The sequence below is a fragment of the Xenopus laevis genome, chromosome 9_10S (genome assembly GCF_017654675.1).
Source record: "Xenopus laevis strain J_2021 chromosome 9_10S, Xenopus_laevis_v10.1, whole genome shotgun sequence".
Lineage (NCBI taxonomy): Eukaryota > Metazoa > Chordata > Amphibia > Anura > Pipidae > Xenopus > Xenopus laevis.
In genome coordinates, this window is record NC_054388.1 from 91986 (window position 1) to 119000 (window position 27015).

At 43.1% G+C, this 27015-nt stretch overlaps 1 protein-coding gene and 2 long non-coding RNA genes across 4 annotated transcripts in view; 1 reads left to right on the forward strand and 2 right to left on the reverse strand.

The window, feature by feature from the left end:
- The window catches only part of LOC121399181, a 31576-nt gene extending 22458 nt beyond the window's left edge, over positions 1-9118 (forward strand). Inside the window, exons 2-3 of the long non-coding RNA XR_005964796.1 lie at positions 5344-5457; positions 8989-9118. This is a non-coding gene — a long non-coding RNA (uncharacterized LOC121399181). The remainder of the gene's footprint in view (positions 1-5343; positions 5458-8988) is intronic.
- On the reverse strand, positions 1392-11556 carry LOC108702448. Of its 2 annotated transcripts, none has more exons than XR_005964795.1 (4): positions 10658-11556; positions 7765-7964; positions 4168-4277; positions 1392-2279 (listed from the first exon to the last, which is right to left on the reverse strand). It is a non-coding gene; the product is annotated as an uncharacterized LOC108702448 (long non-coding RNA). The 2 variants fall into 2 exon arrangements; XR_005964794.1 differs by having other exon boundaries at positions 7765-7971.
- A 1981-nt stretch (positions 11557-13537) lies between these two features.
- Positions 13538-25638, reverse strand: mapre1.S (microtubule associated protein RP/EB family member 1 S homeolog; the record flags this gene model as incomplete). Its single annotated transcript, NM_001088741.1, is given in 8 exon segments — positions 13538-14473; positions 15097-15249; positions 15445-15566; positions 15722-15802; positions 16995-17202; positions 18470-18615; positions 18917-19040; positions 25560-25638. Coding segments are annotated over 7 exon segments (888 nt in total).
- Positions 25639-27015: the final 1377 nt, after the last annotated feature.

Sequence of the window (27015 nt, forward strand, 5' to 3'; positions counted from 1 at the left end):
GTCCTGTTAACTGTCCATAGAAAAGTTAGAAAAAATTCAAGTTCCTTGCTGTGGTGAATTTTTTGTATTCCTTCCTTAAATTAGGGGTGTTAGGGTTAGACTTCCCTATACTGTATCACTGTACAGCACTTTGTATCCCAGTAACACTATATATAGTTACACATGTATTTTTTTATATTGCTTGTCCCCATGTGGGTACTCACCTACCTTGTATCACTGTACAGCACTGTGTATCCTTGTATCAGTAGTTCCTTTGTGGGTCGCTGCTCTCCCCAGTTGTGACCTTATACCGCTGGCTTCCTTGTATTTTTATAGGTGCACACTTGTCACACCTGCCTCTTTTGTGACATCATCGGCAGGGCTACACAGCCCTATAAATACAGGAGAGGTGGCAGGTGCGGATGGGTTCAGGTTGTGTTGGATCCGGGTCAAGAAAAACCCAACCTGCGCATCACTAGTATCCTAGTAGCCAGGGGTGTATTTATATTAAGGCACTCAAGGGCCAGTGCCTAGGGAGGCAGGTGTTGGGGCAGCCCTCGGGTGCCTATAAATTTATTTTTTAAATTAAAAAAAATTATATAATCGCCCAGCCTCTTCCACGGATTTCCATAGGAAATCTGGTGAAAGAGCTGGGGGGGGGGATGAGGGTATGGGGCTGGGCTGGTTGGCGGAAGTGACATCATGCGCTTCATGTAGGGGCATGTTTAAGTCCGGTGCCTAGGGCAGCATTGGACCTAAATACAGTCCTGCTAGTAGACCATATAAAGTTATACAGATTTGTTTTATTACTTGTCCCCCTTACGTACTTCTATATCACTGTACAGTACTGTGCATCCTAGCAGCACTATGTAAATACAGTCTCTTTCTCCTCACACACTCTCCCCACCCTCTCTACTCCTCTCTTATGTTGATAGCACACCAGGAGATTGATGGCCTGCAATAAATCTGCTCTCTTTAGGTGTCATCTCCTGTAAAGTGAATTGTGAGAAAACTTTGGGTAAATAAAAAAATGAAGTATGCCATGGCCCTTAAATCAAATGAACTTTATTGGCAGGAGCAAATACATTTAGCACTGTTAAAGTATAGAATGAGTGTAATTGGTGGGGTTGGGAGTGGCATTATATGGGTACAGGCAGGGCTGGACTGGGAGTAAAAAGCAACCCTGGCAAAAAAATCAAAGCAGCCCACATATAAATGTGCAACATTGGTGGTCAGGGCCTGCACATAAAATAAAATGAAAAAATGGTGGTCAGGGCCCTCTACAAGTAAAAAAAAAACAAAACAAAAAAAAACATTGGTGGCCAGTGTCTCACAATTAAAGTAAAAATAAAAAATTGGTGGTTGGGCCCCCAGTAAAAGTTTTAAAAAGTTATTGGTCACCCAAGTTAAAAAAAAAACAAACAAAAAACAAAACATTGGTGACCAGGGCCCCCCACCACCATAAAAGTTAAAAGAAAAAAAATTTTTTTTTTTTTTTTTTCATTTTTAAAGGCCAGTGGAAAGTCAGTGGCTTCTCCTTGGCAGCCCACTTAGCATTAAATGGAGTGGCCCCTTGGGCATTTGCCTGAAGAGCCAGATCGCCAGTCCAGCCCTGGGTAGAGGGGAGTTTTACGGACAGTATGTGGGGATAGGGGAAAGTCCTGTCTATCTCGGTCTTTTAAATATTATGCAGCCATTGTTACTGTGCCTCTTCTCCCAGTAGGGTGTGGAGTTTCCTCTCTTCTTCTATGGATGTGAAGTCTGATGGGAGAATCCCTGGGAGTAAGTGTCCCTTAGTGCTAAGTTTTTGGGGCCCTGTAGTAAAAAGTGAGCCTCATCCTCCACTGCCTCCTGGTCACATCACTGGTACAGTTTGCTCTCCCTGGGCCCGCAAGTCTGTCGGTGCCTTTCCAGTTCTGTTTCCAGGCTGAGTACACTGTACTGCACTGCTCAAGATCTGTCTCTTTGATGTTCTGTAGCCTTTTCAGGTATTAGGTCAGTCTGTATTCCCTCCCTTGTGATTGGTAGATGGTGAGTTTCTTGGAGTTTGATATATCATTCCTTCAATCACAGACATATTGCTCTTTAGATTTGTTTACCGTTTGTATTACTTGGCTTTCAGTGTATTCCTGGGCAGCTTGGGTGGACACAGTTGGCCCTAGGACTCATGGTTCAGCCAGGCTTTATGATTGTAGGTCATGTGGCTGCTGTTGTGTGCCCAGTATGAGAGCACCCTCTTCTATATGGAAAAATCTGCCTAGCTGGACCCAACAAGCACTGTCTGGGGTGCTCCGGTGAACCTGGAGGAGGTGCATGCAAAATGTTATTTTCCATGATTTTTTTTTACCTACAATGCATCATTTTATATAATATATATAGCTATATAATACACAAGATCCATGAATATCCAGTTAATTACCATCGGAAATCAAGGGGCCCTGTACGACAACATTTTCTAGCCCCCCCCCCCCCCCGATTCCCCCTGCCTACAAGCCCCACCACACAGTATAAAAAAGACCACACAGACGAAACTAAAACAGTTAAGACACCCCCATAAATTATAAAAAAAGCTATTGGTGGTCAGGGCCTCAGTAGCAGTTTAAAAATTTAATTCATGGCCAGGTCCTTCCTACAAGTTGTAAAATGCCATTGGTGGCTAGGACCCCCCTCAAAGTTTGTTAAAAAACAAAAAACATTCGTGACAAGGGTCCCCACTGGTGGCTAGGGCCGCCTATAAGTTTTTTTTAAAAAAAAAAACCACATTGGTTACCAGGGTCTATCAAAAAAGTTATTGAAAAATATTGGTGGCCAGGGTCCCCATTAAAAGTTTTTTTTTTTTTTAAAAACATGTGTGACCAGGGGAATTCAGTGAAACTTAGGGTTCTTCTTCATTCTATTCTTCTTTGGCCCCATTCAACAGCTTTTCATTGGCTGCATGTAACATCTGTCGGCTTCTGTCTCAACTTGGCAGCAGCTTTTAAACCCCATTTGGCGCTGCTACGCAACTCAAGAACTGATCACCAGGCCCGATACAGCTGTACCCCCCTGATGGCAGACCTGCATGCCTACAACCCAATCACAAATATACACAAAATAACCCAATCAATAGGAGATTACATCAGAACCATAAAGTGACTACCACAGTAAAGCAAGTAAGAGATGCTGTAAAGCAGAGGCGGGCCAGACGAGACGTACACCGTAGGCGACTCAGCCGGCCAACTTTCCCTATCGCATGTGTGGTGACGTCTTACGCTTATGTGCAGTGACGTAACGCGCTTATGCGCATACTCTGACATCGCATGCTTAAGTGCATGTGCGGCGACATCACGCACATGTGTGGCCCTGTCGCCGTTCTCAATCGCCCAGTTGTGTCTGGTGAGCAGGTGAGTCTGGTCTAGGGGTAGGCAGAAGAGGCAGCTGCCCAGCGCCCCCCCAATTGTTGCACCCTAGGCAGCTGCCTCTTCTGCCTACCCCTAGTGCAGGCCCTGCTGTAAAGTGACCAATTGCTATGATAAAACATCTTAAAGGAGAAGTAAACGCTAAAAGTAAGTAATCTTTATCAGAAAGGTCTATATAAATACACCAGTAAACCCTCAGAGCAATGCTGCTCTGAGTCCTCTGTCAAAAGAAACAGCACATTTCTTTCCTTCTATTGTGTACTCATGGGCTTCTGTATCAGACTTCCTGTTTTCAGCTTAAACCTCCAGGGCAGGGCTTGAGCATGCTCAGTTTGCTCCTCTCCCCCTCCCATCCCTGATGTAATCTGAGCTCAGAGCTGTAAGTGAGCAGGGAGAGACTCAGGCAGGAAGTGATGTCACACCAAGGTTACATGGCAGCTTCTATCCTAAACAAACAGAGACAGTGTCTAGAGCCGTTACTCAGGTATGGTAAAGCATTCTGCAGACTAAATATAGCATTCTAGCTTGCACGACTGTGGCTAATATGTTGGCAATAAACTGTCTTGGAGCTTTCCTTCTCCTTTAAAATTACACTTACATTAATTAAAACAATAAGTGAATATGTGCTTATTAAAAGTTGCCATAGTATAAATATGCTATAATATAAACAAATTCATGAAGTATTAGGGATTTATTTCATTGTGAGCTCTGACTGCTAACCAGTGTATTAGGGGTAGGGCAGCAGTGGGCCAAGGCAGTGAGGCACCCAAAGCAAAGTTGTTTTTCTTACCCCCCACTGGTACTCACTCCTGCAGTGACATTCGTCAGGTTAGTGTCTTGTGGGCGATAGTAATATCTGCTTCTCCGGGGTTAGGGTTACGGTTCTCCGGGACCTACGATCTATGGATAGACAGACAGAAAAGGTAAATGATTAGCACCACTATTGCATATGCCTCTTCTGCCTTCCCCTTGTTAGGGTTATTATTTGTATCTAAGTGAGCCTTTACAAGGTAACTCATCAGCATCCATAAAAGTATTAATGTTAGGAAGACAATATTCTATTATCGTTTACCACAAAGAGAAGTCTTTTACCAACTGTAAATCTGCTCATGATCATCATAAAATGTTTTACAGTTAATGAAAGTTAGAGTGAGTGTATTTCCTTTAGAAGTGTATATACATCCATATGAAAATGATTTTAATGGGGTAAATATAATTGATTGAGTCCTAGCTGGCTCTCATGATTGCTCACTGCTTAATGGGTAGTTCACTTTGGCTCTAATTAAGAAAGATATTCTGTGAATATTTGTGCCGAGCAATAGTTTGACTGTGGGTCAGTGACCCCTATTTGAAAACTGGAGAGCATTAGAAGAAGGCAAGTAATTAAAAAATAAAACAATAAACACGAATGAAAACTTGCTAAATATATGACATTGTATAATACACTAAAGTTAACTTTTAGTGCTCCCCAAAATATTGGTACCAAATATATACTGAACAAAGAATTAGGCTAGAAATGCTGTAACTTGTGTACCTTTAGGGTATTGGTGGGGTAATGTACGCAAACACAACATTTTTGCACCAGTCATTGAAGCCCATAGCAACCAATCAGATGTTTGCTTTCAAACAGTGGAGAAGTAACTGTTATTGTTGGGGAAATTAAAGGATAGAAAGGAGATTTACCAGTAGGAGAGCATAAAGATATCAGCAATGAAAAACGAAGAACTGCTCTTAAAGGTAAACAGGTGGCTTTGCCCTCAAGGCCAGGGTAGTAGTGACCGAGGCTAACTTGAGAACAGAATCCATCCAAGTCAGATGAAGCTGTGCACAGGAAGATATGCATACCCAGAATTTTATTCTGTCTCACTATGGGTTATTAAGACTGGTGCAAACTTTTGAGGTTATTTTAGGATATTACCCAATAAAAAGTTTCCTTACTAAGCATTCATGTGAATGTCATATACAGGTGGCCGTGATACTGTGAATACTCCTAAGGTGATGTCTCAATCAGATCATGGAAAAAATTCATGTGGGAGAGATCTCCAGCAGTCCAGTAACACGGAAAGCCCTATCAAGCCAGGTGTGTGCGCGAGTACTTTATACTTCTACTTGGGTTAGAAGACAGGTTTATGAGTGCATACTCACCTCTATGTGCATACATATTAGAACAGGGTTATGAACCCTAGAACACTTGTGAATGTACTGAATATACTTCTACCCTTGTATATAGCAGAGCAGCAGAAATATTCTCCACATATAGAGAATATGGAGTAGGTAAGTGTGTAATATATACTCCATGGCCGGGTAGGCAGAAGAGTCACATGCCAAGGGTGCAGTGGTGGGGAGGGAGCTAGGCATGTACTTGTTCTTTCACCTTAGACATGTACATCTTCTGTCTCTGAAACCTTGCCACCCCACCTGTCATTGGTTCAGTCTCCTCCCTTTGGCTGTAGTTTGTAGGTTACTGGTGAGTAGATGATATTTAACAACCTAAACCTAATTAATACTTCCCCACATATAAATCACTGAACATGGCTCAGGTATCCGAGTAAGATGTACTTTCTCCCATATAAATCATGAAACAGGGCCCAGATGGGCAAGTAATAAATTCACTGAACAGGGCATAAGTGTGTAAGTATTAAATATGTCCTCCTATATATGTCACAGGGAACAGGTGTTTGAGTGAGAAATACTTGTACCTATATAGCAGGGCACTCTGCTGTGGTATCTGCACACCAAAAGTGCTTTGGCATAGAATATTGCTTCATCGATAGAGAATATCTATTAGTTATTGAATACAATTGCTGTTCACTATCAGACACGAGCCATTATTAGTTGTAATATTGGTGTGTAGGCAGCCATGTCAGGTCATTTTGCCTGGTAATGTGTTTTTAGAAAGAGTCAGCCCTTCACTATGGAACTACTTTCAGACAGGCTATTGTTTCTCCTTCTCAGTGTAACTGGAGGAATTGCAGTGGGAACTTTTACTACTGAATGCTGTTCTTAAAACTAGCAGGGAGCTGTTATCTTGTTACATTCCCATTTGTCTATAGATGGGCCACTGGGGTGTAAGGGGGTAAGATATCACTCCAACTTGCAGTACAGCAATAAAGACTGCACAAGTTGCATGACTGGGGGCACCTAGGAAACTGACATGTCTAGCCTCATGTCAGATTTGAAAATTAAATATAAAAAAAAATCTCTCTGCCCTTTTGAAAAACAGATTTCAATACAGAATTCTACTAGAGGAACAATATTAACAGACATATTTTGTAAAAAAAATTTTTTCCCATGAATCTTTAAGTTAAAGGTGAACCATCCCTTTAATGACATATTCAGAGATATATAGAGACATTCTGTGGGCATCTACAGATGACATCTTGATCTTATTAACGATGTGTCTGCTCATCGTCTCCATGACCAGGAAATATGCTTATTTTAAGTAAGAATTCCATGTATGCCAAACTCTGGATTCAGGAAATGATTGTTTAAATTCTAGTGAAAGAACATCAATCAACAGGCAGGCAGATTTAAGTTGACCTGGTTGCTAGGGTGAATTGGACTCTAGCAACTAGATAGCTGCTGCGATTTCAAGCTGGAGAGCTGCTGAACGAAAGGGTAAATAATTGACAAAAAAATGAAAACTAATTGCAAGTTATTTCTACATCTGTTAAGAAGGGGTTATTGTGCTGAAAGGATTGCTATGGCTGAAGGCAGTTCTGAGTACTCGCACTCCCTTCCTCTCTATTGATAAGGCGCTCAGCCAAAACACTGAACTTGTGGGGGAGTTATGAACTGAACTCAGTGGCACTAATGTTTGACCACACAGAAAGCCACTCGGACAGCGACATAAACAGTTAGGTACCAGTGGTATTAGTAGTCAGAGACTAGGGGGTTCCTCAGGCTGGGTTATTTAGTTTTACTGAGAAAAATTATATTCACTATAAAGAAGGTAGATTTCCTACTACACACACACCACAAGTCACTCCAGGAACTAATCTGATCTGGCAAGGCAAAAAGATAAGTTTGGGCTTGAAAAACAAAAAACCTATGCTGTGTGCTAATTGGCCCTTGTTGAGTTTAAACATCCTAAAAGGTTTGCATAGGCTGAGTGGCAAGCTCTTTAAACACGCACAGTTACTCCTGCAGTCCCAATTCAACAGCCATCCTGACATTATTATTCTATAATGTGAGGTTAGAGCTCACCACAGAAAAACCTCACTCACTTTCTTTTCAGTCCTATGGGATTTTAAGAATCATATTAACCAAATGTGAACTTTAACAGTCACCTATTGATAAATGTGATTTCATGTTTTTTATAAATCTATCCCTACATGTTAATTTAAGGATGCATAAGAAAATCTGACTGGGGATTGCTAAAACATACCTGAGAATGTCAAAATGAATCTGGGAGAATGGCCTGAGTTTTGCCACAGTTTTGGTGTTGCTTTGCTGCCCATAGAACTGGGTGCCTTGATTCTGTGCATGGCATCATGGAATCAGGAAGCATTTTAACAAGGCATTTAGGAGTGTAATATTGTACCCAGTGTCAGAAAGATGGGTGTTGATCGCAGATCATGGGTTTTCCTGCACACTTCAAAAAGCAACAAAAAATGGTTAAATATAAAACACTAGTCTGCTTTGAAGAGACAGCAATGGATCCAGATCTAAATCCCATTGAACATAGGTGGAATGTTCTCAAGAGTGATGCTGGGAGATGGCATCCTTCTAATCTACAAGAATTGGAGCAGTTTACAGTAGAGTGTAGAAATTTTGTTTATAGCTAAAAAGATTAGGGTTAAAAAGGACATCTAATTTCCAGTTATTCTAATAAGGGGGGGGGGGTCTGAAAGTGAACAGGTGTTTCAAATACAAATACATTTTCTTGTATATTGACAATTGGCCTCTTTCAAATTATGCTTGTCTGAGATTTACCTGCTGCCTGTTCTAACCTATCTATCTAGTGATAGAATAGCAAAGGTGTGTGATAAATAAATACCTCTAACCACATATATAAAACATGAGTTTGATCAGTAAGTAAACACTTCTACCTAGGGATGCACCGAATCCACTTTTTTTGGATTCGGCCGAACCCCCGAATCCTTCACGAAAGATTCGGCCGAATACCGAACCCTAATTTGGATATGCAAATTAGGGGTGTGAAGGGGAAAACATTTTTTACTTCCTTGTTTTCTGACAAAAAGTCACGCAATTTCCCTCCCGCCCCTAATTTGCATATGCAAATTAGGATTCAGTTCGGCCAGGCAGAAGGATTCGGCCAAATACGAATCCTGCTGAAAAAGGCCGAATCCTGGCCGAATCCCGAACCAAATCCTGGATTCGGTGCATCCCTACTTCTACCCATATAAATAATAGACCAATAGATGTGTACATAATAAATACTCTGACCCATACAAATTATAGGTAAGGGGCAGGAATGTGAGAAATTGTCACTCTTTTCACTATGGATCCAATTTCAGTTGATAGTATTATGGTGCCTTTTACAAAGTTGGCAGATTGAATAATAATCTTATTCAAGTGTAATTTAAGGTTAAGAGTAAGCCTTCTCATGTAAAAATCCCAATAATGGCTAGACCTTCTTTATAAACAGATGTATCCTGCAAGGTCACCAATCAAGAGCCTGCAAGCTTTTATGTCAACATGATAACTCAAAGGAACAGAACAGTGAAACCCAAACAGATGATATTAGAAGATGTAGTCTAAAGAACATTTATACCGGCAGCAAAATATTTACTTGTTCTGAATGCGGGAGAAGCTTTACTAAGAATTCAGACCTCAATATTCATCTGAGAATGCACACAGGAGAGAAGAAATTCAGATGTTCCGAATGTGGAAAAAGGTTTAGCCAAAGCTCAAATCTTCTAGCACACCAGAGAATTCACACTGGAATAAAACTATTTGCTTGTTCTGATTGTGGAAAACACTTTAGTCACAATGCTACTCTTATCATACACAAGAGACTACATACGGGGGAAAGGCCGTTTGCCTGTTCTGACTGTGGGAAATGTTTTACCAACAACTCAAATCTTGTCACACATCAGAGAATTCACAACCAGGTGGAACAATTTATATGCTCTGACTGTGGCAAATGTTTTAGACTGAGTTCAAAGCGAGTCACATATCAGGGAATTTACAAGGAAAAGAACCCGTCTGCTTTCTCGAAATGCTGGGAGTGCTTCAAAAGTCAGACCGATCTTGTGACACTCCAGAAGAGTCACACAGGGGAAGACTTATTTGTATGTTCTGATTGTGGGAAATGTTTCAAACAAAATGCTAATCTTGTTAAACATAAAAAAATTCATACTCGAGTAAAACCAATTTCTTGTTGTGAGTGTGGCAAAAATTTCCATCAAAACTCAAATCTTCTTGCACATCTCAGGATACACACAGGTGAGAAACCATTTGAATGTTCTGACTGCGGCAAATCCTACCAGAGAATACACACAGGAGATAAACCATTTCAGTGCTCTGAGTGTGGGAAAAGTTTCTGCCAAAATGAAACGCTTATTGCTCATGAGCGAATACATACTGGGGAGAACCCCTTTGCATGCCCTGAGTGTGGAACATGTTTTACCAGTAACTCTGATCTTGCCGCACATCAAAGAATTCACAGACAGGTGAAACCATTTGCATGTAATGTATGTGGTTTATATTTTAGCCAGGACAAACAACTTCTTAAACATCAGAAAATTCACATGGGAGATAAACCATTTGCATGTTCTGACTGTGGAAAATGTTTTACACGGAATTCAAACCTCCTTGTACATCAGAGAATCCACACAGGAGAAAAGCCTTTTGTATGTTCTGACTGTGGGAAATGTTTTAGTGAAAATGCATATCTTCTCAGACACCAAAGAATTCACACAGGGAATAAGCTATATTTATATTTTGAATGTGGGAAATGTTTCAGGCAAAATGTAAGCCTCCTTGCACATCAAAAGACACGTACAGGGGCAAAACCATTCATATGCTCTGGTTGTGGGAAATCATTCATTAACAATTCAACTCTTCTAGCTCATCAGGTTGTTCACACAGGAGAGAAGCCATATGTATGCTTTGAATGTGGAAAGAGGTTTACTAAGAACTCAAGTCTTGTTGTCCATCAGAGAAGTCACACAGGGGAAAAGCCATTCCTTTGTTCGGAGTGTGGCAAATGCTTTACACGCAAGTCTAATCTTATCAAGCATCAAGCCAATCACACAGGTGAAAACCCATTTGAATGTCCTGAATGTGGGAAATGCTTTGCTAAAGATACTAACCTTGTCATCCACCAGAGAAGTCACACGGGAGAGAAACCATTTCTTTGCTGCGAGTGCGGGAAATATTTCACAAGGTATTCAAATCTTATCAAACATCAGAGAATGCACATGGAATAGAAAATAGAGAGGCAAATGTATCATGCATGAATTTACATTGAATTATCACAGACCTACATGCAGGGTATGTAGAAGACATAGGATCTTATAATAGAAACTTGTCTGTAAACTAATGATCCATTTCATGGAATGTATCCATATTTAATGTATATGTAAAACCTAGTAAAATTAACACATGGCAACATCATTTTCATTTACATATTGAGTATTAAAATTATGTCATTCTTGTTTTACTTCTACAACAGAATACTAAACACATTCAAATTTAGTGGTGTTGCTAAATCCAAATTATAAATGCAAACCCTTTCATCCTCATATGTGGTCATTCTGCTGTATGTGGATTCAAATTGGAACAGAACCACACATTTTCTTTGTATTAAATTGTGATTAATACACACTTTTAGGTCATTACAGCAACGTTTCAGCCACAGATTGGCCCTTTACCAACTTATTCTATAAGCCGCCTTTGCCTTTATCATGCTTGATAAAGGGCCAGGCAGGCACTGAAACATTGCTGTAATGACCTAACGTGTGCATTAAAGACTTTTTAATCTGAAGAAAATTGGTGGTGCTGTTCCCATTTGAATACAGTTCTGTGTGCCAGTGGAAAGTGTCCACTGGAGAACCTGTACTGCTGTATTAATCATACTAACTACTTGCTAACAGGGCTGTCATCAGAAATCACATGACTCCATACAGCAAAAGTTTCTGGGCAACTCAAGTACTAACACAGCAAAAAAAAAACTGGCTAAAGGCGCCCCTACAAGTTTAAAAAAAAAAAAACTTACCTTTAAGGTTCACAGGTGGTCTTCTTCCTTAGCAATAGCAACGTCATTCTCCTCTGCAGCTTCGACTCCCTTAGGTGGCTTCCGAGACCCTCCATAAAAATTGTAATCCACCGTGCCCGGTATGACTGTTGCCACTGATAGCGTCTCTACTTCCTACCAATTGTGCTGTGTGGAACAGGTTTCTCACCTTTGCACAAAGGCGTCAATGGATGAAAGGGAAACTGGTTTAATTTAGGGCCTAGTAATATTATGGTGGGGTTTAGTTGGGCATTAGGTCCCATTACTATATGTTAGGTGAATTGAACCCAGTGAATGAAATCTGAATCCTAAACTATCATGGCATCAATTTTTATTACCAAAAGTATCTTTCCATTATTTCCTTGAAGCCACTTCACCACAAGGATGTCATGTTTGTGGTTAGGCAGCATACTTTGCTACTACTGGTGCATTTCTACTTTTAGCATCATGACTGCATTACACATTGGGCACTCCTCCTGTCGGTGTTTGGGGGTACACAAAGTGCCCTGCTGCTTGTAGCATATCCCTAGGAGTTACAGTGTCAAAGGGTTCACTATACATTATAGTACATATTTATAAGGTTATTCAGGTGTATAGGGGAATTTGTCACAAGGATCCAACATGCTCAACGGTCGGTTGTTTGCCTGGTGCTGGGGTTCAGCAGGTTAAGGAGCAAGTGATTATTGGGAGGGGCTGAGGAAGACCTGGTGGTCAGGTACACTTTGGTACTAATGACAATGTTAGAGAAAGGAAGGAAGACTTTAGAAGTATTTGAAAAAACAAGGTGAAAAGTTAAGGGCGTGGACTTGTGTTTAAATTAACTTCCGCCTGCAGTTTTAATTTAAAAAAATCCATATTTTCCAATTGATTTGCCATTAGAAAACACTACTTTGAAATTTGGCTATGCTCGCTAAACGGACGCTTTCTTTATATACACGCTAATTTGTTTAGTGTTCCCTATCTACCATTAAAAAAAACTTTTCTAAGCAGCAGTCTTTCAGCAGCTCATTGTCAGGTGCTTCTCAATTGACTCATAAGCTTTATCGACTTCTTTGGGACCAGAAGTGACAAAAGGTACTAAAGCAAAACAGGCTTTAGATTCTTGTTTAGCTTCAGAAATAAAAACCACATCCATTTCTTAATTAAAACAATAGGCATAATGTCTAGCACAAGCCCCATACATTGAGCTCATGTTGGAAGGGGGGGGGGGGTGTACACTGTCACTTTAATAGGGAGGTTCCTAGCTGCTCGCATATGTAGTAAGATAATGCAATATGCTGGCCTGCTGGGAAGTTATCAGTAGCCTTTGCCTAACAACATGTTGGTTTGTGTTGCTGGCCCACTGTTTAGGAGGCACAATTTTACAGTTAATTTGCGAATAGCATCTTTACTTCTACTAGGATCTTCAACTAGGCTCTACCCTATTAGCCCAATGACTACCTCAGCTACCTGGGTATCCTCAGGTGAGTGCTGAACTTTTACTTGATGTGAGCCTATAATGTTAGCCATGGTGTCAGGGCTGCAGATGCTTTGGGTGAGACCTAAGGTAAGATTATCAAGATACACAAGCAGGATACAATGTATTTCCTATTATAGGCAACAAATCGGGACTATAATTTAAAGGGGATGTAAAGCCAAAATAACATTTTGACTTTACTTTATACCATTTTATAATAAACAAAATGTTAACAGTTTTAATGTTGTGTATAAATGTGACTTAAATCAGTAATTGACTGCCCATTCAGTTTTGCCGCTTCCAAATGTTAAAACAAATCAGCAGTACTCTTGCTTCTAGCAATGCCCTCCTGTTCATACCCATCCCTCCAATGTATATGCCGATTCCCATTCAGAGGATGTATCGACCAGAACTCTGCCCATGTGATAAAAACAGAGAGGGGGGCAGGGCAAGTCAGGCAGGGGCACAGAGATCAAGACAACAGTCTAATGCACTCCAGCAAACTCTTGAAATGCAGAAGTTTTATTTAGAAATTATTTAAAGTAGAAAAACCAAGTGAAACCAAATAAAAAGAGAAGAATAGCGTAAAAAGGGCAGAAGTGGACTAGAAAGGACAGCAAGTGGCTGACTACGGAAGCACAGGAAGTGTGTAATAAAGCAATTCCCACTTGTTATGGCATCACCAAATCCCAATTTATTGTAAAAACAGCAGTGTTCCTGTTCCAGAGGTGAAGCCTGGCAATATGGGGTGGGAAAGACAGCAGATACTTAAAAAGAAGGAGCAAGAGGAACATAAATACAAAGTCTCACAATGTTAAAACAAAGGAAGAAGGTGAAGAGAGAAATGCTGAAAACTCAGAGGTTTGCCACTCAAATTTCATCTCATTTTTGTACAGGTACATGTTAATCTTGAATCCCCAGGCTGCCAGGGAGGGCACAATCTTAATTTCTTCTGCAGACAGAGCAGAGGCTTACAGCACAAGAATCAGATCGTCCAACATGAAAGTACTCACAAGCACTATACACTGTAAGAAAGCTGCTCAGTCAGGAATAAGCATTACTGCAGAGACACACATTTACTGTAGGACTTAGAAAAGCATTTAGAAACCCCTTAAGGCATTGGTATGTATACTGTACAACAAACAGTCCCACCAGTAACTGAACCTTCATCAGCCCATTACACACACTTTTTTGCCACAAACCCATATGTCCAATACCTAAGCCCTGCAAAATGAGTGAAACTTTGGCAAAGTGCACGTTCAAAAGAAAAGGTGTTGCCCCCTAGGTGCAGAGAAACAGCCCTCTGAGAATAAATGGGGTTATTTAACGTTAAGCACATGATTTGGACAATAAATGACTGCGATATAGGTGTGCATGTGGTTAATATTCTTCTTGGTCTTCAGGGGGTGCTCCTTCATCAGGTATGACAAAACCATCCTGCATGGGAGAAGGAAAGCGTATAAGCTAGAGGTTGCAATAAGTATCTAGAAACCGAACTAGGCATGCACTGAATCCATGATCCAAATTTGAATTAAGCTGGGGTAGGACGAGGCAATTTTGGGGGGGGGGGGTATTTTGATTTTTTTCACATCCAGCTGAATCACTTGTGTAAAATTCAGTAGAGTCCAGTTCAAAAATTCTGCATTCAGTGCATCCCAGATATACACACATGAAATATTGTCCAGTAAGGAATGTGGGTCTTTACAAAAATGCCTAAATATGTAGCTTTAATTTGTGGAAAATCAGTATCCAAGCAAGGATACTGCACATGAATATTCCTCACAAATTATAGAGACTGATCAAAGGAGAGAATGCTCTGCCATTCAGGGCACTTTACTGCTAAAGGCCAAACTAACACAATCCCTGCCCTGCTCATTCTGTCATCCAAGCAGCCTCACTCAATTTACTGCTCCATTAAAGCAACTCAGAGAGCACATCTGAGAAGTCAAGATCATTGCAGTCCCATTAACACTGCCCCCTCAGTACTGAATCCCTAGCAATAGTAAGAGGAGGAAATAAAGCTGACTGGCCAAGGTTCTGCATACAGCTGAGACACTTACATCAGTAGCGTATAGAATCTCTATAATCCTCTGTAAAACGGGGTCACTTTCACCTTCATTCTCCTGACAAATTAGCTCAATATTTCTCAATTTGCCAAAGTAAAAGTCTCTTTCCTTTTCTAGATCCTCAACAGTAATTTTCAGCACATTTATCTGCAACAGGAGGAAAGAAAAGCATATTAGCATACATTACCCCAGTACAGATAAAGATATCAGCAGCAAATAAGGTAAACCTACCCCCGTCCAGTTATTTTCTCATGCAGTGTGCCAATCCATAGAGAATTTAACAAGAGAATACAGGGATATTTCCCAGTGATAACATACAGATTCCTTTCACAGCCCATTTACCTGCTGAATGAGTTCTGCAGATTCATCCTCTCCATTCCCTACAGTTGCGGGCTTCTTGCCAATACCTTGGGCTGGCTTGTTACTTACTGCAGTTCTCTGAACAGGCACTGTCCTTTGGGGAGCTGAGAGAGACACACAAACACTTAGTAACAACCCAACAGACCAGAGTGTGTGTGAGTGCTTAGAAAGCAAACAGTGTAAAATACAGAAGCCCGGAACCCTTTGTGCTCCAGTTCATAACAGTGCAGACATCCCACTCCCTGACAAGAACATGTACCAATTTTTGCCATTTTCTTTAAACCTGGTGTTGGGTCTGTTCTTGAAGCTTTTCCTTCAGATCCTCCAGCAAAACTATCATCTGGAAGAGGCACAGCATTTCTGAATGTTACAGAGCATTGAGAAGCAGCAGAGATGGAAGTTCCTACTACAGTTAAGCACAATGGACATGATAGCTGGGAAGCAGTACATTCACTTATGTGCCATTGAGCAGGAAAGGAGCCTGCAAGTAAACTGCTACCATCATGTATGACTTAGGAAACAAACATATATGTATTGTGATTATTTAACAAAGGACTAGTGCTACTTCCCCTGCTGCACTTTATAGAGGTGTCTGGATTTTATGTATTTAGTGCTAAAACATTTATGAAGTATTTTACAGTTTGTTAATCACTCTTATAAGTAGGGGGTAGGGTTGCCAAGTTTTGTAAATATTTTTACTCGCCAGGCTGTGTTGAGAAGGTAGTGACGCAAGGGGTGGGGTGAGGGGGACAGGCAATGGCATAATGGTTGGAACAGAGGCAGATTCTGAACAGAGTGAGAAAAGAGAAGGGAGTAAAAGTTAGGAGGATTTGGGCTTAAGTGTGCAGGGTTATAGCTGAAAAATAAAATATAACAAATTTACAGGCAAGAATATTGCTGCTCTGGCAAGTCTTTTACCAGCAACCCTAGTAGGGAGACAACACAAGTAGGGAACAAAGCAAGCCGATGCACTCTTCACACTGGAGGGAGGATTCTCCTGATTTTCTGATACTCCAAAAACATACAGAGAAGTTAAGTGGCTCCAAATAAAACTAACCCAAACTATAAAATGTGTGTGAATGAAATAGAGACCTTGGATTGTAAGCTACACTGGGAAAAGAACGGATGGGAATGATATATAAACTCTGTAATGAACTGAGGAATATGTTGGAGCTATATGAAAGATAATAGACAAACCGAGTGCTAAACTCCTGAACCTCTGGGCAGACTGTCGAATAAACTAAGGCTCTTGTAGGGATGCATAACCCTAAATCCATTGGCATAGCTGAAACCTATTATATGCGCATCAGAAATAGCTAGGGTCTAAGATAATACAAGAAAATACAGGTTCTTGCAGGTGTGAGGGGGTGAGCACAAAATGCTATTTACAAAAGCTCTCCCAGGTACGGGGGGGGAGAAGGAAATGAACAGGGCAACATATCCGTTTAACAAGTTCGTACAGGTGTCGCACAGCTACTTGCCAATTATATGCATGCATGGGTCCACAGACCTGCAGGTATTTTGAGCTATACCTGTGTTTCCAGAGCCTAAAGGTTTCTTAGGCTTGTTCAGGACTGGAGCAGACAGCACTGGAGCTGGGGCCGTCTCCTGTCCCTGACGAGCTGCAACGGGGTCATAGTCTTTTCCATCATAATTTGCATCGAAGAATTTTTTGAACCATTGCACAAATTCAAAATTGTCCTGGAACTTCCCTTTTACCAGTTTATCGACAGGAATTATCTAGAAAGCAGAAGGGGTGGGGTGTAGAGATTTAGATGTAAAAATGTTAAAAGTGTAATGAGAATTCAGGAAAAAAGAAAGGTCATTAAAATGAATGAATACTATAACAGCATATGTATTCCCCTATATGAAGTGCTTAAAATACAGTGTGGCTATTTTTGTTACAGGACAAACCATGAAAGTACTTTCATTTTGTACTTTTAGGGCAATAAACAGAAATAAAGTGGTTTATCTGTAAACTAGTCATTTAACTTCTGCAATTACCAATTAATTTATATCTGTGAACATAGAGGAGGAAAGGTAGATTTAATCAAAATCTGTTTACAGGGGAAAGAAGTGGCAAGTAGTAAGGGTAAACCTAACCTTACCCCACACAGTAGAACTTTCACTGAAACTTCAGTCATGCTTGTACATAGTTCTGGGGTTGTTTATTCAGCCTGCCCTCCTATACAGGTCACTATTATGCAGTGTTTTTGATACAACATCAATATCTATAGTGCAATCTAGTGGAAGGAGCATAATGCAGTGGGGCAGCTTCACACGAGCAGGGACTCGGCAGCTTGTTGTTTAGAAGGAAGAATACATGGTTCAAAGGGTAATGTGAAGAACTTGAGTTAGGCTGAACGGAGACTGAATCTGCCTTGAAGAAAGGACCCTAATTCCCCCAATACCACATGCAAAGCTGGTCTGAACTTAACTCAAAGTTCAGACCAGACAACATATGTGGGGGATTAAGTTGCTTCTGCATGCAATAATAAATGGGGGCATGCACATTTAAATGAATATTTAGTAAGATTTAGAGAGTGATATTGTGAGACAACTTGCAATTGGTTTTCATCTTTTTATGGTTATTTAGCTTTTTATTCAGCAGCTCTGGAGTTTCAGCAATTTGGTTGGCAAGTAACCAAATTACCCTAGAAACCATACCCTGAGTGAATGAGAGACTGGAATATGAATATGAACAGAAAGATGACTAATACAATGTAACAATAACAATAAATGTGTAGCCTTACAGAGCATTTCTTTTTTAAAAAAGATGACAATTCAAAAAGTACAAAAAACAAAAGTTGAAATATTACTTAGAATTAGCCATTGTAAAAAAGAATAAGAGTTAACTTAAAGGTGAACCACCCCTTTAACTGTAACTGCAGAATTTTGCAATACCGAATCAAGCATATACGGGAAGAATGAGTAGACAAGTGGCACACCTGCACTTCTACATACACTGTATAACAATGTTATTCTGTATCAGAAAGACAGAAATTACCTTATCCACACCCATTTTTTTGAAGCTTGCTTGCAGAACCTTAAAGTTGTGAATGTATTCATGTTCCAATTTAGCTTGAAATTTGACTTTTTTGAGCACGACTGCTCCAGGGAAAAGCATGTCCATGAACTGACAGTACATACTACCTGCAAAGAGAGCAGAGCGGCATTAGCAGCACAAAACTGGGTACCCAAGACTACTCAATCTATCATAAAGGTCTCAACCCAAGTCCAGACAGAAAACACACTAAGCCACCCTCTGCCACTATAAAGGTGATGAAAGATGGTCCATAGCCACTGGGCGCTATGTGTCTGTGTACAAAAGGGGTAGAGTTACTGAGATTTAGGCCAAAATTAATCATTCACCACCTAAAGTCTGTTGAGAATACTGACCCCAACAGGCACTTAGTAAAAGTAGAGATAACCAGCATTCTCGCCATATGAATACCTGAACAAAGTTGCTCGATTTTAGTTAAGTTTAGCTGCAAGGACTCGTTGATCCATGCCAGCATATCATGGCGGCTCAGGTTGTCACTGGTCACAGATGTTGAATGAACATTAACAGCCATTTTCTGCAACAAAAATAAGAATAAGCCATTAACTGCACAGTCAGAACACAGGAGTGCAGGGAAAGTAGTCGTTAACGAGAAAGCATTAATGTAGAGGGTGTGTGGCTAACTGGTAAAACTGTATTGAAGAAGAAATCACAAGTTTAAACAATATGGCCAAGAAACAAAGAGTTAAAAGAAAAAGACAGGAAAAGATTACAAGACATTGGAGAAATAATGAGCATAACTGTGGGTGCTAAGAGAAATACAAAGAACACATGAAAAAGGGTTGAGTTAATGCCACATACAGTGTGTTTGAATCCATTGCCCAGTGTAGTCACTTACAGAAATGGCACTACACAGGGGGTGGGTTTTTAAGCAGAAAATACACACATGATGCTATCTACACACAGGGTGTGAAATAATGTGTATGACGAAGGAATGGCATCACGTGTGCATTTGCTGCTTGGTATCCTAACACTATAAATAAAAGGAATAACGATTTAAAGGAACATAGTTGATTTAAACAAGCTTCTGTGTAGCCATGGGGGCAGACATTCAAGCAGAGGATACACAGTAGATATCAGATAAGTACTACTATAGTTTATATAAACAAGCTGCTGTGTAGCCATGGGGGCAGCCATTCAAGCACAGGATACACAGTAGATAACAGATAAGTACTACTATAGTTTATATAAACAAGCTGCTGTGTAGCCATGGGGGCAGCCATTCAAGCACAGGATACACAGTAGATAACAGATAAGTACTACTATAGTTTATATAAACAAGCTGCTGTGTAGCCATGGGGGCAGCCATTCAAGCACAGGATACACAGTAGATAACAGATAAGTACTACTATAGTTTATATAAACAAGCTGCTGTGTAGCCATGGGGGCAGCCATTCAAGCACAGGATACACAGTAGATAACAGATAAGTACTACTATAGTTTATATAAACAAGCTGCTGTGTAGCCATGGGGGCATCCATTCAAGCACAGGATACACAGTAGATAACAGATAAGTACTACTATAGTTTATATAAACAAGCTGCTGGGTAGCTATGGGGGCAGCCAATCAAGCGCAGGATACACAGTAGATGACAGATAAGTACTACTATAGTTTATATAAACAAGCTGCTGTGCAGCCATTCAAGCACAGGATACACAGTAGATGACAGATAAGTACTACTATAGTTTATATAAACAAGCTGCTGTGTAGCTATGGGGGCAGCCATTCAAGCGCAGGATACACAGTAGATGACAGATAAGTACTACTATAGTTTATATAAACAAGCTGCTGTGCAGCCATTCAAGCACAGGATACACAGTAGATAACAGATAAGTACTACTATAGTTTAAATAAACATGCTGCTGTGTAGCTATGGGGGCAGCCATTCAAGCACAGGATACACAGTAGATAACAGATAAGTACTACTATAGTTTATATAAACAAGCTGCTGTGCAGCCATTCAAGCACAGGATACACAGTAGATAACAGATAAGTAGTACTATAGTTTATATAAACAAGCTGCTGTGCAGCCATTCAAGCACAGGATACACAGTAGATGACAGATAAGTACTACTATAGTTTATATAAACAAGCTGCTGTGTAGCCATGGGGGGCAGCCATTCAAGCACAGGATACACAGTAGATAACAGATAAGTACTACTATAGTTTATATAAACAAGCTGCTGTGTAGCCATGGGGCAGCCATTCAAGCACAGGATACACAGTAGATGACATAAGAAGCACTATAGTTTATATAAACAAGCTGCTGTGCAGCTTGAATGGCTACCCCCATGGCTACTAAGCAGCTTGCTTATATAAACTATTAGTAGTACTTATTTGTAATTTACTGTTGTAAATTCCTGTTGTTGAATGGCTGTCCCCATGGCTACACAGCAGCTTGTTTATATAAACTATAATAGTAGTTATCTATCTACTGTGTATCCTGTGCTTGAATGGCTGTCCCCATGGCTACACAGCAGATAGTTTATATGAACAAGCTGCTGTGTAGCCATGGGGGACAGCCATTCAAGCACAGGATACACAGTAGATAACAGATAAGTACTACTATAGTTTATATAAACAAGCTGCTGTGTAGCCATGGGGGCAGCCATTCAAGCACAGGATACACAGTAGATAAGTACTACTATAGTTTATATAAACAAGCTGCTGTGTAGCCATGGGGGCAGCCATTCAAGCACAGGATACACAGTAGATAACAGATAAGTACTACTATAGTTTATATAAACAAGCTGCTGTGTAGCCATGGGGGCAGCCATTCAAGCACAGGATCCACAGTAGATAACTAATATTATAGTTTATATAAACAAGCTGCTGTGTAGCAGCGGAGGCAGACAATCAAGCACAGGACACACATTATATATCGAGGCAATATACGGGCAGGCCAGACCTAATAATTAGAAATGATCATACGCTGCCCCCTATGGCTACACAGCTTGTTTACATAAAGTAAAGTTGTGTTTCTGAAGGAAACAAACTAGTTTTACCACTGCACCACAACAGTACAATTATATTTTCATTATTTTAAGACACTCATTTTTTGATGTTACCATCCCTTTAAAGGATTCAGGCCTGGGTAGGAAAGGGAGTAGATTGTAGGAGTAAGGAAGTATAAACTAGATTAAAGGAAACAACATATAGTAGATGGAATAAGGGATATAGAGGAGGGGCTAACAGAATGCATGAGCTGTATAGGGTAGGAGCTTACAGGGTCATGTGCACAAGAACACAGCATAGTGGGTAAAGTTACACAGGGATGGAAATTGATGTAAAAGGAACAAAAACAGCAAAAAAAAAATAGATTTGAATTCAAATAGAATATATTGTTGTATTCCACTAGTATAACAGGTGTATTCACTTCAGAATCACTGCTCCAGTTTCTATAAATACCCTGCTACGTATCGAAGGGGGGCAGTCACTCGAACTGAAATAGGGTTACATAGCAGATAACAAATGTTCTGTAGAATACTACAGGTTTAGTTACACAGAACTCTAAACCCTTTCTATGTCCTTTCTTCTTTTTCCGCTTGAATTGCTGCCCCACAGCAGCTTAGTTACAGAAACTGTAGTAGTATTTGTAAAGCAAACACACCATCTGCACCAGTGCAGGCAGATACAACATATATAGGATATATAGATGGGTTATACAATATATATCTGTGAATAATGTATATTAATTATACACATAATGCAACTAGATTGTATATTTTGTGCAAGTGTATCTGTATTTGTGTCAAAAGCGGGTGGGGTCTGACTAACCAAAACGATATAGCAATTACCTTTCTACCTCACCAGTCCTTATGCCAGGCATGTCTAAAGTCAGGCCCAGGGGCAAATTGTGGCCCGTTTTAAAATATACACCGGCCCTCAGCCTCCATCATGAAATTAATAATAATGCGGCCTGCCAGCACAGTGTGATAAGGAATCGTGTAGCCGTAATATTTGGGCACATTAGGGAAATGATCTACCGTTTGGTATATACTGCTGCCTGTGTGCTGAAGGTGTTAGTAATAGACACGTACTGGCACGTAGTGACATGCCGCTCTCACACACTTCTTTAGGGCTGAAGGTGTATTAGACGTACTGACGTGCCAGTACAGTAAACAAAAAAGAGTGTCTATTACTATTAGTACGTGTCTATTACTAACATCTTCAGCACACAGGCAGCAGTATATACCAAACGGCAGATCATTTCCCTACTGTGCCCAAATATTACTGCTATGGCAACGCAATTCCTTGTTTAAATGAGTTAAATTATGTTTAAGAGGGGCAGGCTGCAGGGCAGATCGAGGGGCAGGCTGCAGTGCAGATCGAGGGACTGGCTGCAGGGGAGAGAGAGAGAGAGAGAGGGACTGGCTGCAGGGGGGAGAGAGAGAGAGAGAGGGACTGGCTGCAGGGGAGAGAGAGAGAGGGACTGGCTGCAGGGGAGAGAGAGAGAGAGGGACTGGCTGCAGGGGAGAGAGAGAGAGGGACTGGCTGCAGGGGAGAGAGAGAGAGAGGGACTGGCTGCAGGGGAGAGAGAGAGAGAGGGACTGGCTGCAGGGGAGAGAGAGAGAGAGGGACTGGCTGCAGGGGAGAGAGAGGGACTGGCTGCAGGGGAGAGAGAGGGACTGGCTGCAGGGGAGAGAGAGAGAGGGACTGGCTGCAGGGGAGAGAGAGAGAGAGGGACTGGCTGCAGGGGAGAGAGAGAGAGAGGGACTGGCTGCAGGGGAGAGAGAGAGAGAGGGACTGGCTGCAGGGGAGAGAGAGAGAGAGAGGGACTGGCTGCAGGGGAGAGAGAGAGAGAGAGGGACTGGCTGCAGGGGAGAGAGAGAGAGGGACTGGCTGCAGGGGAGAGAGAGAGAGGGACTGGCTGCAGGGGAGAGAGAGGGACTGGCTGCAGGGAGAGAGAGAGAGAGAGGGACTGGCTGCAGGGGAGAGAGAGAGAGGGACTGGCTGCAGGGGAGAGAGAGAGAGGGACTGGCTGCAGGGGAGAGAGAGAGAGGGACTGGCTGCAGGGGAGAGAGAGGGACTGGCTGCAGGGGAGAGAGAGAGAGAGGGACTGGCTGCAGGGGAGAGAGAGAGGACTGGCTGCAGGGGAGAGAGAGAGAGAGGGGACTGGCTGCAGGGGAGAGAGAGAGAGGGACTGGCTTGCAGGGGAGAGAGAGAGAGGGACTGGCTGCAGGGGAGAGAGAGAGAGGGACTGGCTGCAGGGGAGAGAGAGAGGGACTGGCTGCAGGGGGAGAGAGAGGGACTGGCTGCAGGGGAGAGAGAGGGACTGGCTGCAGGGGAGAGAGAGGGACTGGCTGCAGGGGAGAGAGAGGGACTGGCTGCAGGGGAGAGAGAGGGACTGGCTGCAGGGGAGAGAGAGGGACTGGCTGCAGGGAGAGAGAGGGACTGGCTGCAGGGGAGAGAGAGGGACTGGCAGCAGGGGAGAGAGAGGGACTGGCTGCAGGGGAGAGAGAGGGACTGGCTGCAGGGGAGAGAGAGGGACTGGCTGCAGGGAGGAGAAGGGACTGGCTGCAGGGGAGAGAGAGGGACTGGCTGCAGGGGAGAGAGAGGGACTGGCTGCAGGGGAGAGAGAGGACTGGCTGCAGGGGAGAGAGGGACAGGCTGCAGGGAGAGAGAGGGACAGGCTGCAGGGGAGAGAGAGAGGGACAGGCTGCAGGGGAGAGAGAGAGGGACAGGCTGCAGGGAGAGAGAGGGACAGGCTGCAGGGGAGAGAGAGAGGGACAGGCTGCAGGGAGAGAGAGAGGGACAGGCTGCAGGGGAGAGAGAGAGGGACAGGCTGCAGGGGAGAGAGAGAGGGACAGGCTGCAGGGGAGAGAGAGGGGACAGGCGCAGGGGAGAGAGAGAGGGACAGGCTGCAGGGGAGAGAGAGAGGGACAGGCTGCAGGGAGAGAGAGAGGGACAGGCTGCAGGGGGAGAGAGAGAGGGACAGGCTGCAGGGGAGAGAGAGAGGGACAGGCTGCAGGGGAGAGAGAGAGGGACAGGCTGCAGGGGAGAGAGAGAGGGACAGGCTGCAGGGGAGAGAGAGAGGACAGGCTGCAGGGGAGAGAGAGAGGGACAGGCTGCAGGGGAGAGAGAGGGGACAGGCTGCAGGGGAGAGAGAGGGGGACAGGCTGCAGGGGAGAGAGAGGGACAGGGTGCAGGGGAGAGAGAGGGACAGGCTGCAGGGGAGAGAGAGGGACAGGCTGCAGGGGAGAGCGAGGGACAGGCTGCAGGGGAGAGCGAGGGACAGGCTGCAGGGGAGAGAGAGGGACTGGCTACAGGGGAGAGAGAGGGACTGGCTACAGGGGAGAGAGAGGGACTGGCTACAGGGGAGAGAGAGGGACTGGCTACAGGGGAGAGAGAGGACTGGCTACAGGGGAGAGAGAGGGACAGCTGCAGGGGAGAGAGAGAGGACAGGCTGCAGGGGAGAGAGAGAGGGACAGGCTGCAGGGGAGAGAGAGAGGGACAGGCTGCAGGGGAGAGAGAGGGACAGGCTGCAGGGGAGAGAGAGGGACAGGCTGCAGGGGAGAGCGAGGGACAGGCTGCAGGGGAGAGCGAGGGACTGGCTGCAGGGGAGAGAGAGGGACTGGCTACAGGGAAGAGAGAGGGACTGGCTACAGGGAAGAAAGAGGGACTGGCTACAGGGGAGATAGAGGGACTGGCGACAGGGGAGAGAGAGGGACTGGCTACACGGTATAGGGTGAGCATCGTACAAAGAATGAGGTAAGAGGTTTTCAGAGAGGAAGGGCTTAATAGTAATGGAGGACAAGTGAGAAAGAGGAGGTGACACAGGAAGGAAAGGGGTTACCGGGAAACAGAGATTGGAGGGGAAAATGAACGGATTGAAACGAAGAACAGAGGAAGATGTGGTACAAAGGAAGAGAGGGAGTTGCCCGGGAGAAGGAAGGGGGCACAGTGAGGTCGATTGTCGGACACATAGAGGCGGTCGATTATGAATTAAGGTAAATACAAGAAGTGGGACTTGCTGGGCAGAGAAGTTCCCGAGTCACTACTGCCGAACACACGCCGCTCTAGTCCATTACTTACCTCTCGGGCTCGTTCAAACCGGCCTCACCCCGTGCTGATGTCACGCGCAGAGATTGTACGTGCGTTGCGACCAGACGTCCTCGCAAAAGTGAAGCACATCCGGCGCGGTAGCTAAGTGACGCCCAGTGAGCTTCCGATAACGTGACCGTGATACCGGATGTGAGATTACATTTGTGTCCTGGCAATTTGTCGTAGTGTTAAGAGCAGTCATGAGTGTTATTCCGAAGGTGCAAAGTCAGTTGAAGTACACTGGCTACAAACACATTACAGGGAGGCTACAAGCACATTGTAAACAGAGAAACCTCGTCTGGACTACAGGACCGCTAAAAAAGAACGGCGGGAAAACACGGGCAATAAAGCGCAATGGGGATACCTCCCAACATTTAGGAAATCAAAAGAGGGACAAAAAGTTGTGGCGCGCGCAGTGCGACATTTTTTGACCACGCCCATTTTTGTGGTCACACCCCCTAATTACCATGTTCATTTTACAAATTGTAAATAAGCTGTATCACTTTAAATGGGCAGGGAGAGCTGTATGGAAGTCCCTACTAAGGGGGATGTAGAAGTCGAAGTGCAACTGGCTTCCCTCCACAGGTTATTGAACTACAACTCCCAGCACCAACACCCAGAGAGCTGCAGCCTTAGCCCAGGGCTAGTGGGGAGAGAGGAGGGGAAAGAATCTGTGCCGCGGAAAACAGGACGGTTGGGGGGTATGATGTAGACACTAGGAACCCAAGCCGCTGCATAAAAAGCTAAATAACTCACAAAAAAACACCAATTGCAAATTATCTAAGAATGAACAACCCCTTTAACGCATGGAAACACACAGTTAATTATAAAGTAACTGTGGGAATCATACAGCGAGCTTATACCCAACATTTAAAAAGACAGGCCTTTCCATCTCTTCAAATGCATTGAATACACCTGTGCAGTTAGCTATTTTAAAAACAACACACATCTAATACATTTAAGGACTTGTCCAGGCAGACAGGCAGATTGCTGAGCACAAGAATGGGGAACTGACATGTGTCTCTCCATCGCATGCAGCTTGAAGCTGTGTTTCACCATTTGGTGGTAGTAGTAGATGCAGCAGCGCTTGTTACATGTCACCACCCAGGCCACATCTCCCTAATGGAATGGCTTTGCTCTGGATCGGGGACGGCTTGCTGAAACCCGCTACTTCCAATCCATCCAGCACAGGACGGGATAAAAGCAGCGATTTGAAGTCCGTATTCTCCCCGGTGCCCAGCGAAACATCTTCAGTATGCAGCCGAGATCCTAGCGTGTGCCGCCATATAACAAAAAGGCCATCGTGCCATCGCATCGCCGCCTCCCTCCCCTCCGCCGGCAGGATGCGGGACATTAAGTCCACTATCCGGGACAGACACCCAAAAACGGGACTGTCCCGCGGAAAACGGGACGGTTGGGGGGTATGGTTAAAGGAGAAGGAAAACCC